Source organism: Phoca vitulina, unplaced genomic scaffold, assembly GCF_004348235.1.
Source record: "Phoca vitulina isolate PV1807 unplaced genomic scaffold, GSC_HSeal_1.0 scaffold11, whole genome shotgun sequence".
NCBI classification, from domain to species: Eukaryota; Metazoa; Chordata; class Mammalia; order Carnivora; family Phocidae; genus Phoca; species Phoca vitulina.
This window is the reverse complement of record NW_022589714.1, coordinates 22,849,162-22,873,835: the sequence shown is the minus strand read 5'-3', so window position 1 is coordinate 22,873,835 and position 24,674 is coordinate 22,849,162. Positions and strand designations below refer to the sequence as shown.

At 33.4% G+C, this 24,674-nt stretch overlaps 1 protein-coding gene across 1 annotated transcript in view; it reads right to left on the bottom strand.

The window, feature by feature from the left end:
* LOC116635504 (protein eyes shut homolog) overlaps positions 1-24,674 on the bottom strand; it is a 370,431-nt gene that overhangs the window by 12,933 nt on the left and 332,824 nt on the right. The window contains exons 8-9 of the mRNA XM_032409551.1: positions 13,769-13,934; positions 4,605-4,759 (exon numbers count right to left, since the gene is read on the bottom strand). Of these exons, the coding sequence (XP_032265442.1) occupies positions 4,605-4,759; positions 13,769-13,934 (321 nt within the window). The remainder of the gene's footprint in view (positions 1-4,604; positions 4,760-13,768; positions 13,935-24,674) is intronic.

The window sequence follows — 24,674 nt, the reverse complement described above, 5'->3', positions numbered from 1 at the left end:
AAAAATCCTAACCTCAGCAATCAGACAACAAAAAGAAATAAAAGACATCAGGATAGGCAAAGAAGAGTGAAACTCTCACTCTTCGGAGATGATATGATACTTTATGTGGAAAACCCAAAATACTCCACCCCAAAACTGCTAGAACTCATACAGGAATTCAGTAAAGTGGCAGGTTATAAAATCAATGCCCAGAAATCAGTGGCATTCCTATACACCAACAAGAAGACAGAAGAAAGAGAAATTAAGGAGTTGATCCCATTTACAACTGCACCAAAACCATAAGATACCTAGGAATAAATCTAACCAAAGAAGCAAAGATACTGCACTCAGAAAATTACAGAATACTCATGAAAGAAATTGAGGAAGACACAAAGAAATGGAAAAACGTTCCATGCTCATGGATTGGAAGAACAAATATTGTGAAGATGTCAATGCTACCTAGAGCAATCTACACATTTAATGCAATCCCTATCAAAATACCATCCACTTTTTTCCAAGAAATGGAACAAATAATCCTAAAATTTGTATGGAACCAGAAAAGACCCCGAATAGCCAGAGGAATGTTGAAAAAGAAAAGCAAAGCTGGTGGCATCACAATTCCCGACTTCAAGTTCTATTACAAAGCTGTAATCATCAAGACAGTATGGTACTGTCACAAAAACAGACACATAGATCAATGGAACAGAATGGAGAGCCCAGAAATGGACCCTCAACTCTCTGGTCAGCTAATCTTTATGTCCAATGGAAAAAAGACAGTCTCTTCAAGAAATGGTGTTGGGAAAATTGGACAGCCACATGCAGAAGAAGGAAACTGGACCATTTCCTTACACCACACACAAAAACATACTCAAAATAGATGAAAGACCTAAATGTGAGACAGGAATCCATCAAAATCCTTGACGAGAACACAAGCAGCAACCTCTTCGACCTCAGCCACAGAAACTTCTTCCTAGACAAATAGCCAAATGCAAGGGAAGCAAGGGCAAATTTGGGACTTCATCAAGATAAAAAGCTTTTGCACCGCAAAGGAAACAGTCATCAAAACCAAAAGACAACTGACAGAATGGGAGAAGATATTTGCAAATGACATATCAGATAGGGCTAGTATCCAAAATCTATAAAGAACTCATCAAACTCAACACCCAAAGAACAAATAATCCAGTCAAGAAATGGTCAGAAGACATGAACAGACATTTCTGTAAAGAAGACATACAAATCGCCAATGGACACATGAAAAAGTGTTTAACATCACTCAGCATCAAGGAAATATAAATCAAAACTTCAATGAGATACCACCTCACACCAGTCAGAATGGCTAAAATTAACAAGTCAGGAAATGACAATGTTGGCGGTGATGTGGAGAAAGGGGAACCCTCCTACACTGTTGGTGGGAATGCAAGCTGGTGCAGCCACCTGGAAAACAGTATGGAGGTTCCTCAAAAAGTTGACAATAGAGCTACCCTACGACCCAGCAATTGTACTACTGGGTATTTAACCCAATGATACAAATGTAATGATCCGAAGTGATACGTGCACTCCAATGTTGATAGCAGCAATGTCCACAATAGCCAAACTATGGAAAGAGCCAAGATGTCCATCAACAGATGAATGGATAAAGAAGATGTGATATATATATATCCATTCATCCATTCTTTATCCATTCATCTGTATACACACACACACACACACACACACACACACACACACACACTGGAATATTATGCAGCCATCAAAAAACCCGAATCTTGCCACTTGCAACAATGTGGATGGAACTAGAGGGTATTATGCTACGTGAAATAAGTCAATCAGAGAAAGACAAGTATCATATGATTGCACTGATATGAAGAATTTGAGAAACAAGACAGAGGATCATAGGGCAAGGGAGGAAAAAAGGAAACAAGATGAAACCAGAGAGGGAGACAAACCATAAGAGAGTCTTAATCTCAGGAAACAAACTGAGGGTTGCTGGAGTGGTGGGGGGTGGGATGGATGGGTTGGATGGGTGATGGACGTTGGGGAGGGTATGTGCTATTGTGAGCACTGTGAATTATGTAAGATTGATGAATCACATACCTGTACCTCTAAAACAAATAATACAATACATGTTTAAAAAAAAAAAAAAAGAAGAGAGTAGGAAGTGAAAAATGAAGTGGGGGAAATCGGAGTGGGAGATGAACCATGAGAGACTATGGACTCTGAAAAACAAACTGAGGGTTTTAGAGGGGAGAGGGGTGAGGGGATGGGTTGGCCCAGTGATGGGTTTTAAGGAGGGCACATATTGCATGGAGCACTGCATGTTATACACAAACAATGAATCATGGAACACTACATCTAAAACTAATGATGTAATGTATGGGGATTAACATAACAATAAAAAATTAAAAAAAAAACTAATGATGTAATGTATGGTGACTAACGTAACATAATAAAATTAAATTAAAAAAAATAAAGAACTATTCTATCATTGTTTCCTTAGATTGTTTATTACAAAAATATGAAATTGAAATAATTGACTTTTTTTTTTTTTAAAGATTTTATTTATTTTTTTGACAGAGAGAGACACAGCGAGAGAGGGAACACAGGCAGGGGGAGTGGGAGAGGGAGAAGCGGGCCTCCCGCTGAGCATGGAGCCCGATGCGGGGCTCGATCCCAGGACCTGGAATCATGACCTGAGCCGAAGGCAGACGCTTAACGACTGAGCCACCCAGGCGCCCCAATAATTGACATTTTAATAGTGGATATCATTTAAAAGGTTTTTAATCTTGTGAATTCTTATTGATTCTACTACATTTATGTATTGGAATGTTTTACTGATGATACTACAAATCAAAAGGACTTAACATGATGGTGTAAATTGCAATTTCCAAATCTTTGGTTAACATCAAGACTTTATACTGACATAAATTGAATTAACAAATTATTATTGGATACCTGCACAACTTTTGAGTAAGAAATATATACAAATATTATTCTCTAAATATAATTTTAAATTATCCCTTTTCCTTACAGAATGAAAATTAGGACATGCAAATGTTAAGTGATGTATATTTATGTTTATATGTGTATATTTATGTTTATTTTGCCTAACATAAAAGTTGTCAAAGTGATATAAAATGTGTGATAATGAAAAAATAAAATAACTAACAGTTATTGGATTGTTATCTTTGTGTTTTTTCTTGAGTCTAAAAAAACAAATATTAGTTACTTTATTTAAAGTTGGTAATTATTTTAAAAGAATACAGAAAAATTGAAAGATGTATACAAGATAACTATGATTTGCTTGCTTGTTTCCTAAGAGAAGGTATGCATTTACTTAATTAGTAAATTTAACATAATATGTAATGCTCTTTTATATGCTGATAAAATTAAATATATCTTAAAGATAAAAACTTTAATCATCTATGTGCATAGTCATGCATCTTTGAATGGCTAAATACATACATGTAAAACTATATTAAGCTTAATCTCAATGTTTGTGAATTTTAAAAATATGTATCTAGTTGAGGGCTTAAGTGAAATTAAAAGTTCTGAGAAATTTGAAGTCTATTTGCCTGTTTTTGTAATGCTCTCCAGCTGGTTCTTTTTTTTTTTTTTCCAAAAATTTTATTTATTTATTTGTCAGAGAGAGAGAGAGAAAGAGGGCACAAGCAGGGGGAGCTGTAGGCAGAGCAGGCAGACAGCAAAGGGAGAAGCAGGCTCCCTGCTGAGCAAGGAGCCTGATGCGGGACTTGATCCCAGGACCCTGGGATCATGACCTGAGCCAAAAGTAGATGCTTAACTGACTGAGCCACCCAAACATCCCTCCAGCTGGTTCTTTTTGAAGTAAATAGTGACTTGTATTATTTTTTATAATGTTAGCTCAGCGTTAATGGATTTATTCATAATGAAAAGGTTTTACTAAAAATTTTATATGAAATATGTACCAAACATAAAGTTAGAATATGGTTTTTGTTTCTATAAAATAGCCAAATTAAGGTTTTGTCCAGACAAGAGAGTTTACAAATATTCTGTTAATTCTCTAAACTTTTTGGAAAATTCCTCAATCTCTTTGATAAGAAGTTCCTTATTTGTTTAAAATTAAGATTCTAAAATTTTTCGTATTGTTATTTGTTTGATAATATTACCTAATTTGTATAAGATAGACATGAGATGGGGAAAATGAGGGCCACTCTTTGTATTCTTGCCTTAGGCCCCATAATTGTAATGTGGTAAAATTGTCCAGAGATTAGATATCTCCTAGAAATGTACGTATATTCCAAAAGGCAATGGGAATGCTTTATGATCTTTAAACAAAAGGGTGACATAATCACAACTGTGTTCAAGAGGCTTTACTTGGTCAACAAACTGTAACATGAATAGAACACAAAAAGACTAGAGATAAAATGAAATAATTTTTTATTACCTGTCTATTTATAAATATAAAGCGTAAAAAAATGAAAGATTTCCAAGTAGATTGTTGAGAATTTGTTTCTGAGGTTATATTTCAGCTACACACACATATTGAAACTGAATGTGCAACTTTAACAATTTTAGCTTTTTTTTTCAAATCAGAAAATTATGAGTTAAAGAGACAAATCAGGAACTACTACATAAATGTACCTTACCTCTATTGTTCCTTCACATAGGAACCAACGTACATAATCAAGGTCTTCAGATGTGTTCACATAGACTGCCTCTTCAGTATAGTTTGCAGAGAGAAAGAAGTAGGCATCAATAATAGCCACTTCACAATTTCCATCTTCAGATCCTTTCAAAGAGACTGAAAATTAAATAATCTTTCACAAACTTAAATTTACATGAAATTATCAAAGACAGTCATCAAACTACTTGGTAATATCAATTTGACAACGTCTATCACAAAATAAGCTTCTATATGTATAGAATACCAAATCTGATAAAGACAAAGTAGAATAAGGCCCAACTTTCGCATTTTATAAATGAACTGAGAAATAGAGCATCAAAACAAGACACATATTCCAGGCCAGTGTATTTTTTTTAAATAATTAAATGTCAAATAAATTTCCAATTAATGATTACAAAGATGATTTAATAGATATAAATATAATAAATTTTGTATTAAAAGCACTTTTATTCTTTATATACTATAGCTGCAAAAGCAATTATTTCAAAAGTTATTTGGAAAACATCCTTAAAATCTTTATAATAGAAAAATCATTAGCACCCCATCCTAGCCCTCTGATAAAAAAGAAGGGAGTGTATTTATATGGGGGTGGGAAGGTGTCAGTATAGATATAGATATGCATACATATACATATATAATTTAGCTATTTTGCACTCTGTTAGACATAATATCTGTAATACAATAAAAAATGACATTGCAAGAAAGCAAAAGAATGTGACCTATATTCAAGAGGAAAGAGTAAAAACAGATGACCCAGACTTAGAACTATATAAAGATTGTAAAATATCTATGATAAATATGTTGAAGTATCTATAGAAAACGGTTAATATAATTGGTAAACAGGGAATTAGGGAATGAGAGTTTTGGAAATGAAATGTAAACAAACAAACAAAGAAAGATATCCCAGAATTGTGGAGAGAAAGGAACTAATTATGCTGAACCTAGAACCTGTGATTTTTATTAATGGTGTAATTCTCGGGTAGTGAAACAACATAGGAGACTGGATACAGTTTCTTTTAAACATAACTAAACCTCCTAGTAAAGTGACCAATAAAATTTGTTAGGTAGATAATATTCATCCACAGAATCCTAGCAAATAGTCCTGTTTTAGAATTGCTTATGGTTAACAAACCTAAAATCTAGTGTTTGTGAGGCACGACTTCCCAGAAAATATTATTTTCTTAAAATAACACAACTTACAACTGAATTGTAAAGTAGAGATGGTTCACAAGCCGAAATCCTCCTGCTGTGTGCAAATCTATTTAGATATCTTATATGTAACTCTAGAAAAAAAAGGAAGAAGCTAGGAAGCCTTGAGGAATGTTCCAGACCTTTCAACCTTACCAGTGTAATTTAACTGCTAGTAATTTTAAGATTATAAAAATTATTATTAGTTTAGTAATAAAATAATCAGTGGGTGAGATTATCAGCAGATCAGCCACAAGAGAAGAAAATATCAGTAAATTTAATGATGCCAATAAGAATCATATCTTCAATGTGCTAAGATAAAATAACTCAAATATGGCTAACCTAGCCTATATTATCAATTGATAAATGCTCCTTTCTATTTTCTGAAGGAGTTTAAATAGAATTCGATGAACTCTTTATTGAATATTTGGGAGAACTTTGATAAAGACAATATATTTCCAGTGGTTTTCTTTGTGGAAATATATTTTAAAACTATTTAATTATTTTAGAGCTTATAGGACTACTCTGATTTTATCTATATTATTGAAGCAGTTTGTCCACTAGTATTTTTCTATGAATTTGTCCATTTCATCTAAGTTGTCCAATTTATAGGCACCGAGTTCTCTATAATGTTGTATCTGATTAAATATTTGGACCTAACTGAGATATCATCCCTTCTTCCTCCCAAAGCCTCAAAAAGGAGGTAATGATAAAATAAAACAGAAGTGTTAACTCACAAAGAGAATGAGAAGGAGGCAACAGTGAGCAAATATTTTCTGAGCAAATATTTTCAATAAATTTCAAGAAGCTGAAAAGATGGTGGAAATGTAGTGACAAAATTATCAGAATGGCAATAATCAAAAGACAAAAGTGTAATTAGAGGACATACTTATAAAAAAACAAATTCATGTACTTGGCAGATATCTTAAGATGCTCAGGACTTAAACGTGTTTGAGAATGTAGTACTGGGTTCTGGCAACAGGGAAAGTAGTTGACATAGCTTTTCTTTCAAATCACAAATCCAGGTAATTATTCTGACCCACCACTCATCTCCCTGCTGGCCCACAAACAAATAATTTTCAAGGTTTATTCTCAGGAGAAAGAGGATCTTAGAGTCTCCTGCCTCAAGGATACCAAGCTCATTGGAATTCTGCCATTGAATGGCCAGCTGTCAACTTGCAATCCTCCAATTGAGCTGCCATTTATCAAAACCCATGTTCACATGGTAAGCTTCCAATAAGTATTGTTAGGTCATCACCATTAAATATGATTATCCAACATTTGGCAGAAAGATTCCAAATAAGAAAAAATAAACCATCATTAAAAATACTTACAGAAACAGAGACGCTGAATGGAAGAAAAAAATTTAAAACTAATCAAAACTGTAATAATCTTAGAGTTACAAGAAAATTTGTTTTATCTATATAAAAGAACAGAATGTCATGGAAATGTACAATTTAGACAAGAGTAAAAATGTCTAGAAAAGTAAAAAAAATAATAAAAAATCCAACACTAGCTTTCACGTATTTAATTGGGGGAATAGAGTAGAAAATAGGGCAAAATAAAAATAAATGGAAAAGATAAGAATTATGAGAAAATGAGATCAATTTAGGAGAGGCAATATCAAATTTTTGGACTTAGAGGCACAGAAATAGGAACAGAAAAGACGGATAATTAGTGAAATAATACAGAGATTACCCAAAAATTGAAAGGCACAGGCTTCCATATAAAAGGGTTTATCAAGTGCTTACACATGAACAAGAATACAGTCATGGGAATGTAAATTGGTGCAGCCACTATGGAAATCAGTATGGAGGTTCCTCAAAAAATTAAAAATAGAACTCTCATATGGTCCCACAACTCCACTTCTTAGTATTTATCTCATGTTAACAAAAATACTAATTCAAAAAGATATATGCATCCCCATGTTCACTGCAGAATTATTTACAATAGCTTAGGCATGAACAATCTAATTGTCCATCAGTGGGTGAATAGCACATGCACATGTGCACACACACACACACACACACAGAGAAATATTATTTGGTCCTAAAAAAAGAAGAAAATCTTGCCGTTTGCAACAACATAGATGGAACTTAAGGGCATTATGCTAAGTGAAATAAGTCAGACAGAGAAAGATAAATACAGTATATTTCACTTATATGTAGAATGTAAAAGGGAAGAAAAAACAGAAACTCATAGATGCGGAGAACAGATTTGTGGTTGCCAGAAGTGGAAGTGGCGGATAGGAGAAACACATGATGGTGATCAAAAAGTACAAACTTCCAGTTATAAAATAAATAAGTCCTGGGATGGGATCAATGTACAGCATGGTGACTATAGCTAACAATACTGTATTGTATATTTGAAAGTTGCTAAGAGAGTAAATCTTGAAAGTTCTTATTGCAAGAAAAGAAATGTAACCATGTGTGATATGGATATTAACTAGAATTATTATGGTGACTGTTTTGCAATACATACAAATATAGAATCCTTATGTTATACATTTGAAACTAACATAATGTTATATGGCAATTATTAACTCAATTTTAAAAATTTATGATCTACAACATAAATCCCAACATAGTGGAATTTCAGAACACTGGAGCAAAGAACATAGAAAAAGCCTTCCAGGGAGATAACCACAAGTTGAGTATAAAAAATCAAAAGGTGGCTTGTTACATACACAATTCCACATTACTGCATGCCTTCCTTTCTTTTTGCTGTATTATATATCTCATGGATTGCCATATCAGTACAAGGAGTATTGCATAATCATTTTTACATTTGTGTTCATTCTTTTGCTCAAATAACCAATGATGCCAATTATAATCTTGTACATATATTACTTAGCATGTGGATGGAAGCATGTGTGATGGGAAAGCTAAGTCAAACAGTATACACATTTATAATATTGATGGATATTGTGAAATGGCCTTGCTCAGATTTTATAATGATTTTACATTTCATGAGCAATGTATAAAATCTCTCAAATTTTTGCCATATTTATGAGAGAAAAATTATATATTTATGATGTTTTTAAAATCTGCTTTGTTCTCATTATGAGTAAAGCTGAACACTTTCTCGTATATTTAGGAATACTTTTTATGCCTTCTGAACAGTTTTTGTTTGTTTGTTTTGCTGTTTGACTGCTTCCATGATGTCGTCCACAGACACTTTTTCTTGTCATGTAGTCAAATGACTAGTCTTTTCTTTCTGGCAACTAAATTTTGGTTGGTAGCTGAAAAAGGTCTTCCCCATCCAAATTTATAAAGTAATTCTCCAAAATTTTTCTGATATATTTATCATTTAAATTTTTATTTTAAAAACTTATTGATATGAATTTAACTCAGAGTATTCTGTTAAGATACAAATCAGACTTTTTTTTTTTTTTTTCCAGATGACGATCCAGTTGTTCAAGCTCAATTACTGAGCAATTCCTATTTACCCTAATGACTGAGATGGAAATTCTATTAGATGTTAAATTTTCTGTATGACTTGATTTTATTTTTGGACGTTGTATTCGCACAGTTTTGACCATCAGTGCAACAGTACCATGCGCTTCATTATTGAAGCTATATAATATGCTTTATTATTTGGCAGAACTAAATCTCTGCCCCACGACCCACATAATGCACTTTTACAGAGTCTAGCTGGCTTTATTTATTTAGTTAGTTTTTCAAGTGGACTTTAATAAATAAAACAAATATAAAAGCATTGGTGTTATTTTACTGAAATCTTCATAAATATATAAAAGAATATGGAGATCTGAAATCTTTAATACATTAGGTCTCCTTTCCAATAGCATGGTATATCTGTAGAATTTTTTTTTCCAGATTTGTGTGTTTGTAACTATATTATAGCAATATTTAAAGTTTTCTCAATGTAGAACTCATGTAACATTTTTGTTAATTTTAGTCCTGGGTATTTTAATATTTTCACTGCTGGTTTTTTTCCATTAAATCCTTTAATTGGCTCTTCTCTGTATATGAAAGCCACTTACTTTTATTTAATAATTAACATAATCCTGTTACTGTAAACATTTTTTATAGGTAATGTAAGTGAAACGTACTAAAATACATTTGGTTTTTAAAACTCAGATTTGTTTTTTAAATCTTGAAGTAAGGCCTGAAAATCTTTTTTTTTTCTTTTAAGATTTTATTTATTTATTTGAGAGAGAGAGCACAAAGGGAGAGCGAGAGGGAGAAGTAGACTTCCCACTAAGCAAAGAGCCCAATGCGGGGCTCGATTCCAGGACCCTGAGATCATGACCTGAGCCAAAGGCAGATGAGCCACCCCGGCACGCCAAGGCCTGAAAATCTTAAATGGATATAGAAATAACAGCAGGTATTTAACAAAAGACTTGAAAGAGGAGCAGTATAATAAGAAAAAGTACTCTTGATCAAGATTGCTTTGGAGATACAGGAATTTCCAATCTCCAATTAATCATTATAAAATTATAAAAGTCATTTAAATGAATAGATTATAATTAATATCTTACAATATCTTTTACCACAAATAAGATCTACTACTTCATAAAGAAAAAGAGAGAATTTAAAGTACATATTGGTTTGCAATATCAATTCAGAAGCACAGAACTCTTTCATTTAGAAAAAAAATACTTCACTATCACATATTAAATGCTGTAAATGTGTGTTTCAAATTCAGTTAACGAAGTTGTAATGATCACAAGCTTTAAAAAAAAGAAAGGAATTCAGAGAACTTATGTCTTTATTTTTGCTATGATTTCATCTTTTCTTAACTATGATTCATATTATCTTATTTCACTTCACAACTCATTATCCACTCTGTCAGTATCTCCTTTTCTCAAACCTAATAATACATATAATGAACATAGATGATGACATTGAAAAGAAACGGTGCATGTCAGCTCTTTCTCAAGTTGTGCACTGTAGACCAATTGTCCTTGAAGGGGCTTCTTCTAATTAATTATCATCCCTTCTTTGTAGAGCAATCATATTGGCAAGAATTGATTGGGCGTGTAAGACACTTCATTTAGTTGGTAGAAAAATCTCTTAATTAAAAATAATTTTACTACTGGTAAAATTAATGCGCCCCATGCAAATTTACCAGCTTGATTTTAATGTTCCTCTTCAATTATATTTTAAGAGAAAAAAAGGAAATGAGATCTTAACAGCATCAACCGGAAAAAAAAAATAAGAATTACATAAAAGACGTAATTCTATTTACATACTTTCAAAATTTAACCTAACTTCTTTTTTTGTTTTGAAAACTTTCCTGGGAGAATTGTTTTATTGAATCTTTCTCCTGGCAGTAAAAAGGAATTTGGGTAGCCCTACTTAACTATTTATTGACTATTTAGCCTCATCACACTGCCTTCTTTAGCTTGGACAGCCCAAGTCATTTAGATTCTCAGAGGTGGAGGTCACATAATTCTTATTTTTGTAATCATCAGCTTATGTTCATTAAGTTCTGAACTTAGTTTCATGAAAGGATAATGACTAAATACACTTACATTACCTTGATGTTAACTGCTCAAAGCTGATTTATGCATGAACAGTTTTGACTCCATATTATCCCATGTCCTAAAAAATCTATTTGTTTTACTTTAAAATAAACTTACTTTATCATTCATAAAACTATGTTTACTCAGAGATGATTTATCAACAAGCTGTTTGATTTCCTATTACGCCTCCTATTTTTCCTAAAAATATATTTGCTATTTTATTTTTGTGAATATGTTCCCTGTAGCTATTTTTGGTTCTCAGAGAATTTAATGTTTATAATTTAGTGAATGTATGCATGCATTATTTCTACTTTGAGACAAAGGAAAATCGAGTATAACAATGATGCAGGCCCTGACGTCCATGAACTGATTGGGCAGGGAACAGTAAATTATGTTTCTCATATCGTGGATGTAAAGCATTTGGGCAGCCTTTCAAGGTCTCTATGTCCACCTTACTACTGTACCACTTTCATTGTTCTCTAACGCAAGTCCAGCAGTAGTAGGTTTTAAAAGTTCCTCAGGTGATTAGAATATGTGGCTAAGGTTTAAAACCACTAAATTAACACAATCCCTAAGTAGTCCTGAGACCAGATATATCAGGTAACTTCTCTAACCTCAGTTGTTGTTCTTGTTTGCTTGTTTTGTGTCATTTTTAAAATAGTAAGTATTCATAATACAATCTCCTGAGTTCCTTTTAGCACTAACATAAAATAGTCAACAAGTCATTGCTCTCTTCTACCACTTTTGGTGTTGAGTGTGATTTGCTTAATGAACCGATAACTATTTCTGTCATTAGGGGTTGTTAACTCTCCAGAATATCATTTTAGAGCATAATGAAATAAATTATCATGTCTACTGTCTAAAAAGCTAATTGTTAGTTTACTTCAACACCGTTTTAATATAATAGTAGTGCTGTAAGTGCAGCTGTTGTCAGTTGAATAAAATAAGCCATTAGTTGAGAACAGACATATCAAATATACTCCTTTGCTGATTGTTGATAAACTATAATGCCAAAATATCATTGACAGAAAAAAATAGTCTTTAAAAGATTTAACTGAAGTACCATACAGTGTTAAGAATGTCGATCAATTTGCATAAGCTAAGTCAAATAGTATACAAAGTGTAGTCATAGAACAGAAAATTATGTTCATCAAAATAGATTTTGAAATAAGAACTGCCATTGTATAAAACAATTAAAACATATTTAATAAAATGTGTTGGAATTATTTCAAGTGTTAAAGCCAGAAACCTAGAATTCCCATTGACACCTCTGTCACTTGCTGTCTGTATTCACTTCATAAACAAGAAATTCCATGTACTTCAAGCTTCCATCCCCTCACAAGATGACTAATATGCAACTAATTCTATCAGTTTTCCATTCTCCACTTGATCGCTTTTTAAATGTGTCAAACTCAACAGCGATTTCCTATTCCTTTTAGAATAAAAATATAAATATTTAACCCAGCATTTTAGTTCTGGCATGGCCCTCTCCCCAAATCTTATTTCTATTCTTGCTCTCAGAGATCCAGCCAGGTCTTCAAAGGATTCATCTCTTCTAATTCAGTGGAAGTTTTTTTAACCCACTTTATTGGGGGTATGATTGACATATAAAAAGTTGTAGATATTTAACGTATACAACTTGATGTGTTTGGAGTTACATATACAAATGTGAACCATAATCAAAATCAATGTCATAAATTTATCTATCACCTCTAGAACTTTCTTCCCACCCACTTTGTTTTTTTTGTTATTTTGTTTTTTTTTTTCTTTTGTGATAAGAACATTTAATATAATATCTACCTTCTTAGCAAAATTTTAAATATACAATATGGTACCATTAATCATAGGCCCCATGTTGTACAGTAGATTTCAAAACTGCTTTATCTTGCATAATTGAAACTTTGTATCCTTTGAAACATAGTGTTTTTAAAAATGTAATTCCCTCAAACTAAAATGCACTCTTCTCCAACTTCTCTACCCTGGCTTTATTCTTTGTACCTTTGTTCAAGGGTCATTTTATAAAGGAAACCTTACCTGACCTCCCAACTTACGCTTCCAATTGTCCATAATTTTTTCATTTTTTTCCTTTCGTTATAAGCTTTCATGAGAGGCTATTTCTTTCTGTAGGAACATTTTATTTCAATTTACAATTATATACTTATCATTGTATGTGCCCAATAATTCCTCTCCAAAAAACAGATCTATAAGAGTAGGGAATAGCTCTAGCTTTCTTCATTATTACATATCTTGCACCAAGCAGAATTCCTGGGATGTAGTGGGTGTTAAGCATACGTCTATTAAAGGAACAAATCAGAGAACACAGTATTAAATACATTTTTTACTTTATTTTGTGTTTTGAGATATAAAATATTTAGTTTAATTGGAAAACATACTTACCTAATAGATTTTGAAGTAATTCAGGCATATTTTAAAGAAATTAATTGGATTACCTTTAAATCCCAGTTGCCACACATATTTAAATTGAGGAGGAGGTTGGACTTTAGCTTGGCAAATATCATGGCTGATGGTTCCACAGTAGCAGGGGTACAGATGAATTAAGCAAACATTCTTCACAATCCAACACGAGTATCTTGTGCACTCTAAAGTGCATACATACTAGAAAAGGAAGCAATGCAAAATGATATACATCTTATTGAAATATGTTTATAAGTATTTTGCTTATAAATATATATAAATATACAGCTGATTTCTAAAAGTACCAATTAAAGTTTATAAGACATACCCTTTATGCTACTTTTGTTTATTTCTTTTATTCTTTTAACTTCTCTTTCTGTTACCATCTTTCATCATGTTCATGTTCAAAATGCTTATGTGATATTCTTTTGGCTAGATTGACTCATTCATCAATCTACAACAGTCTCTTATGCTCTGTTTTCTGGGATATATATATATATGACAAGGTATGTTCCCTAGTGTGTATTAGCCTGGGTTTTTGCCCTGTTAAGCACACAGCCTGAGGGTGGTACAGACACCATGACCATCCAGGGATCCCACTGTAGCCAGAAGAAGTCCCTGACCAGTAGGGCACCATGAGGTACTCTGACCAAATGCCAGGGGTCAGATAGATTTAAAACTGTGCCAACGGCTCTGACACCAGAGCTTTGTACATGACCCAGCATGTGCCCCAGCCTAGGGCTGCCCCTCCAATGAGTTCATGACAGAGCCAGGAGTCCCAGAGCACCGGCCAGTCAGTGCCTCCAGAGAAGCCCAGGGCTGCTCCCCTAACTGAAGACACATCACAATGCCAAGAGATGCTCCACTCAGCACTCATACCTTCTACAGAAGAAAACCAATCAGCAGAAATAGCATAATGATTATCCAGTTTCTGAGATCTTCCACCCCACTCAGCTTCCACCCAGACCTAAGTTAATTGGGCTTTTCCTCTAAAGAAGTCACAATTTCTGTGGTATATGAACATGTATATTACAAATTAAAAGTAACTATGGTATTAAGAGATACACTATTTAAAGCACAGGTGAACCAATAGGATTAACACAATGAAATGCCAAGGTACTGTTAAAATTTGTTGGGTTTTTAAAAATTTGTGTATCATTTGAAAATATTTTAATATGATTAGGGCATATTTTCTAATAATATGATTTGTCTATGGTGATCCCTAGTATCTTCAAAGACAGAATTCATATCTGGTTACACCCACAATGGAATTAATAAAATTTAAACAATTTCAAGTCACATTCAAGCCATCAAGTTTTAATACAGGCTACTTTGCTGAGGTTTTAGAATGGCATAAACTAATAAGATAAATTTAAGCTCTGGGGACAGACTACTATTACATATTCTGTTTAGAGCATACGCTACATTTATTTCTAACTCTCCAAGCTTTCAGTGAGAAAATTCCCCCGAATTGGCCAAGGTTAGAATAGCTGAGTCATGGGGTGCAAAGAATCACAAACATCTGAAATTTCCTTTATTGCAATTACTACACTAAGTGATCTTTGTACTCACTGTTTCAAGCCATGATGACCTTTTACCTGGATTCACAATACAATTGCCTAATAGCTAGACAAAATATGAATATTAAAGTAGAAGCCTCTATATTAATTAATAAATGGCCATATAACTAGCTGGAGTCAACACTAAAGATGAGAAATAATCTGAAAAATTAATTAATTGATTAATTAATTAAGGAAAAGTAGTCATTCTGAATTCGTGTGGACATGGTGACTAATAAAATACTACCTATCAAAACACTATTTTCTTAATTCTTATAAACCTAAATAGAAAGACTTGATGATTCAGCATAATTTGACCAAATTGGTGTCTGTAAAACTCAGTTACTCTAAAATGGCCTCTCTTTTACATTAAAGTTAATTTCCAGTAGTATGAATGGTCTTCTCTGCCATTAAGTTACCTAAGGTTCTACAGTGACCTCAGATAACATGGTAGTAATAATTTTTCTCCATCAATTTTATTTGGTTCCATGAGGATTAAAAAACATTCACATGGAAATGCTCACTTAACTATTTTATTTTTTAATCCCCCCAAATTAACACTTGGAATTAATGCTTTAAAAATAATCCTTAGTTTTTTTTTTTTTTTTTTTTTTTTGCGGGAGGGGAGAAAATAATCCTTAGTTTTAATACTCCTCATTGAATTCATGTATTAGGTAACAAATGTTTGTTAGAAAATCTGTGGCAGTCTGGAAATCTGTGGCAGCAATCCTGTGGAAATCTGTGGCAGTTTCAACCTTCATCCATGAAATAGAAATATGGCTCTTTTTATATAAAATGGGTTAAACTGTTGTGGTAGAGTGGATTTAGTGTGACCAACTCAACTGTTAGCCTGGGACTTGACTTTGTTTGTATTGAAATTCCTGTGTCCAATGAAGGCACTCAGTCCTCTGCAAACCACGATGGTTAGTTGTCCTCAGTAGATTATACATTCAAAGTATTATTCCTGAAATGAATGAGAATGAGGAACAGAGCTGAGCTGGCATGTGATGATAGAAATTATCTTCTGTTGTTTCAGGCCTCTGAAATATTTGTGTATGCACCTGTGTGTTTGTGGGGGTTAATCACCACAGCATAACTTACCTAACACTTTTTTTTTTTTTTTAAAGATTTTATTTATTTATTTGACAGAGAGAGAGGCACAGCGAGAGAGGGCACAGCGAGAGAGGGCACACAAATGGGGGAGTGGGAGAGGGAGAAGCAGGCTTCCCGCCGAGCAGGGAGCCTGATGCGGGGCTCGATCCCAGGACCCTGGGACCGCGACCTGAGCGGAAGGCAGACGCTTAACGACTGAGCCACCCAGGCGCCCCACTTACCTAACACTCTTATCAAAAGTTTCCTCCATCTAGAGATGAGACTAAACTCATTTTCTGAGGATTGTTTCAAATTTGAGTATCTATCAACTGTATTAAATTTGCCCTTATCCTACAAAATATATAGCTCATATTTCTGTAAGGAAATTAATATTACATTTATTGCAGTAAATAGTAGATATTTATAAATTGCTAATAAAATATATACAGAAAATAGCAGTGTCAATTTATCCTGTACTTGACTGCCAAGTTTATATATAAAAATTGAAAATGGCAAACAATTCAGCATTTATACTATTTCTTTTGGAAGTGAGTGGGGTGCCAGGGGGCGGGGATATACAAACATGCATTTGGAAGTGAACATCTATCTTGTTGTTGACAGTGAACTAATTAACTGGCACATATTAGAAACCTAAACTTGAACTGACTTTGAACTTCAATGAGCCTGTGAGAGCATATTTTGGTAAACAAAGAGTGAAATTAAGACAATGATGAAGTAGTTTCACAATGGCAGTAAAAAGAAGCAAGAAAATCAAGAGAATGGCCCATAAAAAGGAAAGCAATCTTTTTTTTTTTTGGCATCACATGTCAGTATATATTATATCAGAAAGGAGCAAATTTTGCAGTACCAAAGTTTTATGACTTTTATTTGATTGACACAAAATACGTATTCATAAAAATTTTATAATCCTAACCAACTGATTTAACATCTCATATGCCAAATGTATTTGATGATGCTTTCCTTAAGGTTTTTCCTTTTTTTATAAAGGGAGACTGATCTTGATTGATAGTATGAAGAAGCTTTAAAAACAACTCTAGATGTTGATTTATTATTCTAACAGCCACATTTCTTAGGCTAGATAATGATTTCTTTTAGATATCCTGCTTCTCTTGCTGTATTAAGTATCTTAAACTTCTCTCTTTCAAAGAAGCTATATCCCTAAATCATGCCTTATACTTATGACTACAAGATCTATATTCCCTGGTGATTCTATATTTATATTTATTTTAAGCACTTATCAATTTTTATAAACTGTGTAAGAATATGTAGACATGTTTTGCCTAGGTATATTTTACTATTTTGGAGTGAAGAAAAATTAAATTTATATAGAATATATGAATATATATATTATATAAATACATAGATAATGTAATATAAATAATATGAATTTATTTTATAAATAATTACATATTTATATAATTATATAATAAACAGAATTATTTATTTATAAATATAAATATATATGTGTAAATATATAATAATATATTATCTACAAAATAAATAATATGTATTTAAAGATTTTATTTATTTATTTTTAGAAAAGGAGAGAGAGTGCACATGGGAGGGGCAGAGGGAGAGGGAGAGAGAGAATCTCAAACAGACTCATGCTGAGCACGGAGCCCACGGCAGGGCTCAATCTCACAATTCTGAGATCTTGACCTGAGCTGAAATCAAGAGTCTGACACTTAACGACGGAATCACCCAGATGCTCCATTATCCATATGTATTTAAAGTGTTTACTTAGCAAGTGATATTCTCCCCCACCTTTTTTTGGCTTTTTACGTTTTGAAGTTTTTTTAAGTATTTATTTTTATTTCAGTTAGTTTACATACAGTGTTATATTACTTTCAGGTGTACAATAGAGTGATTCAACAATTGCATACATCACCCAGTGTTCATCACAAGTGCAATTTTTAATCCCCATCACCTATTTAACTCATCCCCTCCCCCTCCCTCTCTGGTAACTAACAGTTTGTTCTCTATAATTAACAGTCTGTTTCTTGATTTTTCATTCTCTCTTTTTTCCCTTTTCTCATTTGTTTTGTTTCTTAAATCCCACATATGAGTGAAATCATATGGTATTTGTCTTTGTCCTACTGACATATTTCACCTAGAATTATACTATCTAGCTCCATTCATGTCATTGTGAATGTCAGATTTCATTCTTGGCTAAATTATATATAATTATATAGTTATAGATATATATTATATATATATTATTATGTTTGATGGAATCACTGAGTTCCTTAAGTCTATTGTTTTGCATAATTTTTTTCTCTCTTTTGTTCAGCTTGATTACTTCCCATTACTCTGTCTTCTAGGTCATTATTTAATTCCTCTGCTTGCTTCTTCCCGCCTTCCATTTATTCCATCAAGTGTGTTTCTGATTTTGGTTTTGAGCCCCTTGTCTCTGCTGTTATTCCTTATCTGTGTCAACGGTTTCACTCATGTCCTCCACTCTTCTCTCAATTCCAATAAGTATCTTCATATTTTTTAAAGATTATTTATTTATTTATTTATTTATTTAGTGGGGTGGGGAGAGAAAGAGAAAGAGAGAGAGCAGAGGGAGGGGCAGAGGGAGAGCGAGAGAATCTCAAGCAGACTCCCTGCTGAGCAAGCCAAGCCCCCTGACCTTTAAAACTCTAGGCTTTAAGCCCTGCTAATTGTCAGAAGTCACAAAATTCCGCCCCTTTTGATTTCCAAGCCAGTTGCTATGGGGATTCCTTTTCCTCATGAGCTCCCAGCCTTTCTCCATGACTGCAGCTCCCTTCCCACCACAAAGGCCAAGATCCGTTTCTCTCCCCAACCCTGTCTCCATACTTGCAGCCTTCTTTGATGTAACCCTTTCTCTTAGTTGTGGGGTTTGTTCTGTCAGTCTTCAGGGCAATTTCTGGGATATTCAGGATGATTTGATAGTTACCTAGTTGTATTCATGGGATGGGGTGAGTCTAGGGTCCTCCTACTCCGCTACCATCTTCCAGACTCTCCCTCTCTTCCCATTCTTAAACATATGGATTTTGTAAAATTATTCTATGTCAGTATGGATAAACTGTAGTATTCTCCAAGGCTCTCCTGTTCCCTAATGTATTTATTCCCTCTGAAAGACTTTTGTTTTTAAACCTCTCAAACACAGTGTCTATTATTAAACTACTATCATTGCTTTAAACTAAATGAAGAAAATTAGAAAATGCATGGAAAACCTTCAAAGAGTGAAGTAATTCTTTTATGTTCAATCAGTCCCAAAGAACTATGAAAATAATCTGATTATCTTTGCTCCTAAATAAATTTCTGGCTACCAGACTAAAAATGAATTTAACAAAGACATTAAACACCAGTGATGGTCTCTCACACACTTCATGACTTTGAATGCCAAATTATATTCAATTTCAGGAACGTATTTGATAGTCTGAGAGAGAGAAGAAATGGTTATCTTTACCATTTACAGTAATGTTAAAATTCCCTTTTTTAATTTGTTGTCTTCATCTTTCTTTCACAGACTAGATAACATTCATTTGTCTTATTCTGTGATCAAACGAATGACTGTGGAAAATCAAAGTCCCTACTAAAATTTTCATCCCAGCTAAATTCCAGTGAAACTTCTTATAATAGCAGTATAACATTAAATAAAACAATTATTTATTTAACTAAACAGCTTCAGTTTTATCTTTCAACTAACTTATATTCACTCTAGAGTTTTTTGTTTTATTTTTTGCTATAAATTTCATCTTTTCTGGAGAAAGAACAAACTCTCAACTCCTTTAAAAATGTATTAATTTTGTTTCCACAGATTTTTAATTTTCCAATTGATGCTGTTTTTTGCATGTCATCAGACGTATTTGATAAGGTTGCCATCCCAGGAAAAATACATTCTTAACAGACTGACTCAAATATTCTTTTTTACTTGAATAAGTAATGGAAAACATAATTTAATAATTACTCATTTATTTGTTTTAATACAGATCAAGTTTTGTAGCACTTTGTTATATTACTTCAACTCGACTGTAGTTAACATTTTGCTATTTAAGTAAATTTTTAAATTAAATGTTTGTGTAAATATCTTCTCCATCTGAACAAAATCTTTCCCCCCAAAAAACATAGTTTTTCCTGTATCATTTTTTATAATCAATTTCTACCTCACTGATTTTACATTTTATATTTAGCTACTTAAATATTAAATATTGTCCTAAATAAGCTACCGAATATATTTTCATAAATGGGTAGATATGAGTATGACTTTAACTGCTGGTTCTCATAAAATAGATCAAATTGGACCATATTAAAAATACTAAAATTCACCATGGCATCCTCTTTGGGGGTGATTCTAGATAATTTTATAATTTCTTCAGGTCTTTCTTACATTTAAATCAGGAGTTTTAATGAGGAAATTAGGGACAATGTGCTTCTGTGGGTCAATTAGGTTCATTTTAAAGTTCAGCTCATTCACCTTGGTTACCACCACTGAGTTATTAAAATCATTACTAAAGAGATAGAATAGAATTAAAAAGAAGTGGTTAGAAAATTAGAACTTTGGGGCTCCTGGGTGGCTCAGTTGCTTAAGCGGCTGCCTTTGGCTCAGGTCATGATCCCAGGGTCCCCGATATCGAGCCCCGCATCAGGCTCCCTGCTCGGCGGGGAGCCTGCTTCTCCCTCTCCCTCTGCCTGCCTCTCTGCCTACTTGTTCTCTCTATCTCTCTGTCAAATAAATAAATAAAATCTTTAAAAAAAAAAAAAGAAAATTAGAACTTTGCAGAGTAAGAGTAACAGAGGCACCTAGTTTTTTAAAACTGAAATTTAATTTATGTATCCTAATTTCTATATTCACTGTTCAAATGAGATGAGTAATTTTAATTTTCTTTGCAAGAAAATTTAACTGGGTGACAGTCTATATTAAGCCTTTTTGTTACAATTATGTAGTTAAACTTTGCACCTTATTGTAGAGTTCTAGTCATCAGCATATTGTCAGAAGGAATTTTTGTAAATTAAGAAAGATTGCTTGCAAAAACATACTAACTTTGTGAAGGGCATCTAGAAAGATAAAGAATTAGGACTTCAGGTGACTAGCTGAGAAAAATTGGTAACTGGCAAAGAATTGGTGAAGCAAATGCCTTTCTCTGTTCACATAACAGATGTAAGAATAATTAGGGACTGGCCCAGATTTGCTAATAGTAAATCTAGTCAAAATACAATGGCAACAACCAACAAAAATACTGCCGCTCCTATTCTTTCAGGACCTACAAGATTCCTTTTGTGACCATTCATCTGCATGCAATTCTTATTCCCTGAACTTTTCTGTCCAATCATAGGTTCAGGTAAGAAAAGATTATGAAGAGCTGGGGAAAGGAGGTAGGAAATATATTTAACATTAAGCCGTCAGTTTGAGGAAATAATCCTTCTTTTTTTTCTTTCTCCAAATTTTTCTTTAAATTCCAGTTAGTTAACATACAATGTAATATTAGTTTTAAGTATAGAATTTAGTGATTCACCACTTACATACAACACTCAGTGCTCATCACAAGTGCCCTCCTTAATACCCTATCACCTATTTAACCCATCCTCATGCCCACTTCCCCTCCAGTAACCCTCAGTTGGTCCCCCATAGTTAAGATCTGTTTCTTCATTTGCCTCTCTTTTTCTCCCCCTATGTTCATTTGTTTTGTTTCTTAACTTTCACATATGAGTGAAATCATATGGTATTTGTCTTTCTCTGACTGACTTATTTTGCTTAGTGTAAGACTCTCTAGATCCATCCACGTCTTTGCAAATGGCAATATTTCATTCCTTTTTAATCCTTCCTTATATATTTTTTAAAGATTTTATTTATTCATTTGAGAGAGAGAGCGAGAAAGAGCACAAGCAGAGGGAGAAGCAGAAGGGAGGGAGAAGCAGATTCCCTGCTGAGCTGGGAGCCCAACGTGGGGCTTGATCCCAGGACCTGGAGATCATGACCTGAGCTGAAGGCAGACACTTAACCATCTGAGGCACCCAGGAGCCCCTAAGATACAATCATCAAACCTAAACTTAGAATGACTACTGTAAAGCATGGGATAGGACCATGACCTGTCTTATTCATCAGTGTATGCCTAGGTACAGTTTCTACAAAGTAGTTTTTCCATAAATATTATTTCATTAAGAACAACTAGTCACATGGCACAAATAAGAAGGCTACAAAATCTGAGATGAAAAGAAGGGTAGAAACATTTTCCATAGAGACCCCTGACAAAGGCTTTCACCAAAACTTATTGTGGAAGAATGAAAGTTAGTTAACCCATGGGCCTCTGTGTTACCCCGATTACATCTGCCCTCAAGATGATAGCTGTATAGTAAATTATATATGATTCTCACTTTGTAGTGTTGATCACCTCATTTTTAATTAATGCTTTCATTGGTTTCTTAGAGTGCTAGGTGAAACATAACTTCATAATTTGTTAATGATAATATCAGGATCATATAGATCACAATTTATAAAAATTCGGTGTCCATATTGGGGAAGAATACCAGTTAAACAGTGTTCCATGTATAAACCAGCCCTGGTTCAATGCCTGTTATACCAGACAAGTAATTGATAGAACCCCATTTAATTCTCCAATGTATCCTGGTGTGGGTGATAGATTAGTAAGTCACGTACACATGCTGGATATGTTAGCAGGGGCTATTCCTGTCTGAGTGAGTAATGGAAGAGCAAAATGTTAAAAGACAAGATCTCACTTTATGAGCATGCCTGCTGTTTCCCTAAGTAGGTGACAAATGGACTCACAAGCACGCCTACCATTTCAAAGTAAACACAGAATTTTAACCAATGAATGATGAGCCTATTCCTTCCAAGATACAGAACCAACCTTTTTGTCTGACCTGCACTGATTCATCTGTATCAATTAGTCACAGACAGTCCTAAAACTAGATTTCAACTATTCACAGGATTGCACTAGTTTGGAGTAGGTTGTCACTTCTTATACTTAAGCTGTTTTAATTTACTTTATCACCTGACATAAAAATTCTGCTGAAAGTAGGCAAAAGAAACGATAAAATATATGCTTGAAACACCCTCCGTTCTTGCTTTTATAAATTGATAATAGTATAAAATCAAATAAAATCAATTTTTTTTAAATATGAGAGTTTTTAAATATATTCATCATTTAAGTTTATTCATCATTAGCTATTATACAGCTAGTATGAATTATTATAATCACATAAAAATATGTGAAATTACAAAGTTATTATTTATTGTAAATCAGTTAACTTACATATCTACTCTGTATCTAGAAGTGACATTGACATAAACTCTAATCTCTGAGCATTTCTATTTTTGTCCCAGAACTACTATTAAGACCCCAGTATATTTTCTGTACACAAAGTTCTTGACATATAATACAAGCTGTGTGGTAATTTTAATTTCTATTAATTCTTCGAAGATGGGGATACCTGTTGCTTTATCATTGCTTGCTGCCTAGGAAGGCAGTGTCAAGGGGACTCGGCTAATACCATGTGAGTCCAACCATAAAAGAAGTTCCTACCACTTTTTGTTACTAACAATGTAGGACAATAAAATCATTTGACAATCGGTTAAACACTAACCCTAGGAAAATTTTTTTTCTTGAGTTCTTTGAAAAAATTTATTCCAAGTCAAAACATGTTGTTTGTGCTTGCTTATTTAAAATATGCTTGGGATTCAAATGATTAAAATATATTGCAGAACTAAAATAAAGAAGTAACATATGCACAGGAAAAAGACTTAAAAGTTTAAAGCTACTGTGAGGACATGATTCTCTTTCAAACATTATTTTAGGCAACAGTCAACTTCCCTACCAAAAATCTGAACAGAACAGGATAAATTACCCACTTAATGAAGTAGATAGAGAAAGTCATTGAGAAACTAGTCTATGAAAGAGAGAGAAGAGCAAAGGGATAACAATTTCTGAGGTATAAGACATGGACCAGGAGATTATTGAAGTGGACCCTGATTATATAGCCTTCCTAAAGCTACTTCAAGCAGTTCAATGACTCTTTAATTTAGCCATTTTATGTTTAATAAATCTGGAATCCTGCTCCTGCCTCCCCCCTCCTTAAAAACAAAGTAGAGAGAACTCGTTCTCATCACATATTTCATGCTACTTAACCTCTAAATTTTTCAACTAAATGTTCAATAATATAAATAAGAGGAAAAATTGAAACAAATTCGGTGTGCCTAGGTGGCTCTCCCCCCAGGTCATGCTCTCTCTCGCGCTCTCTCTCTCTCTCAAATAAATAAAATCTTAAAAAAATTCAAACAAAT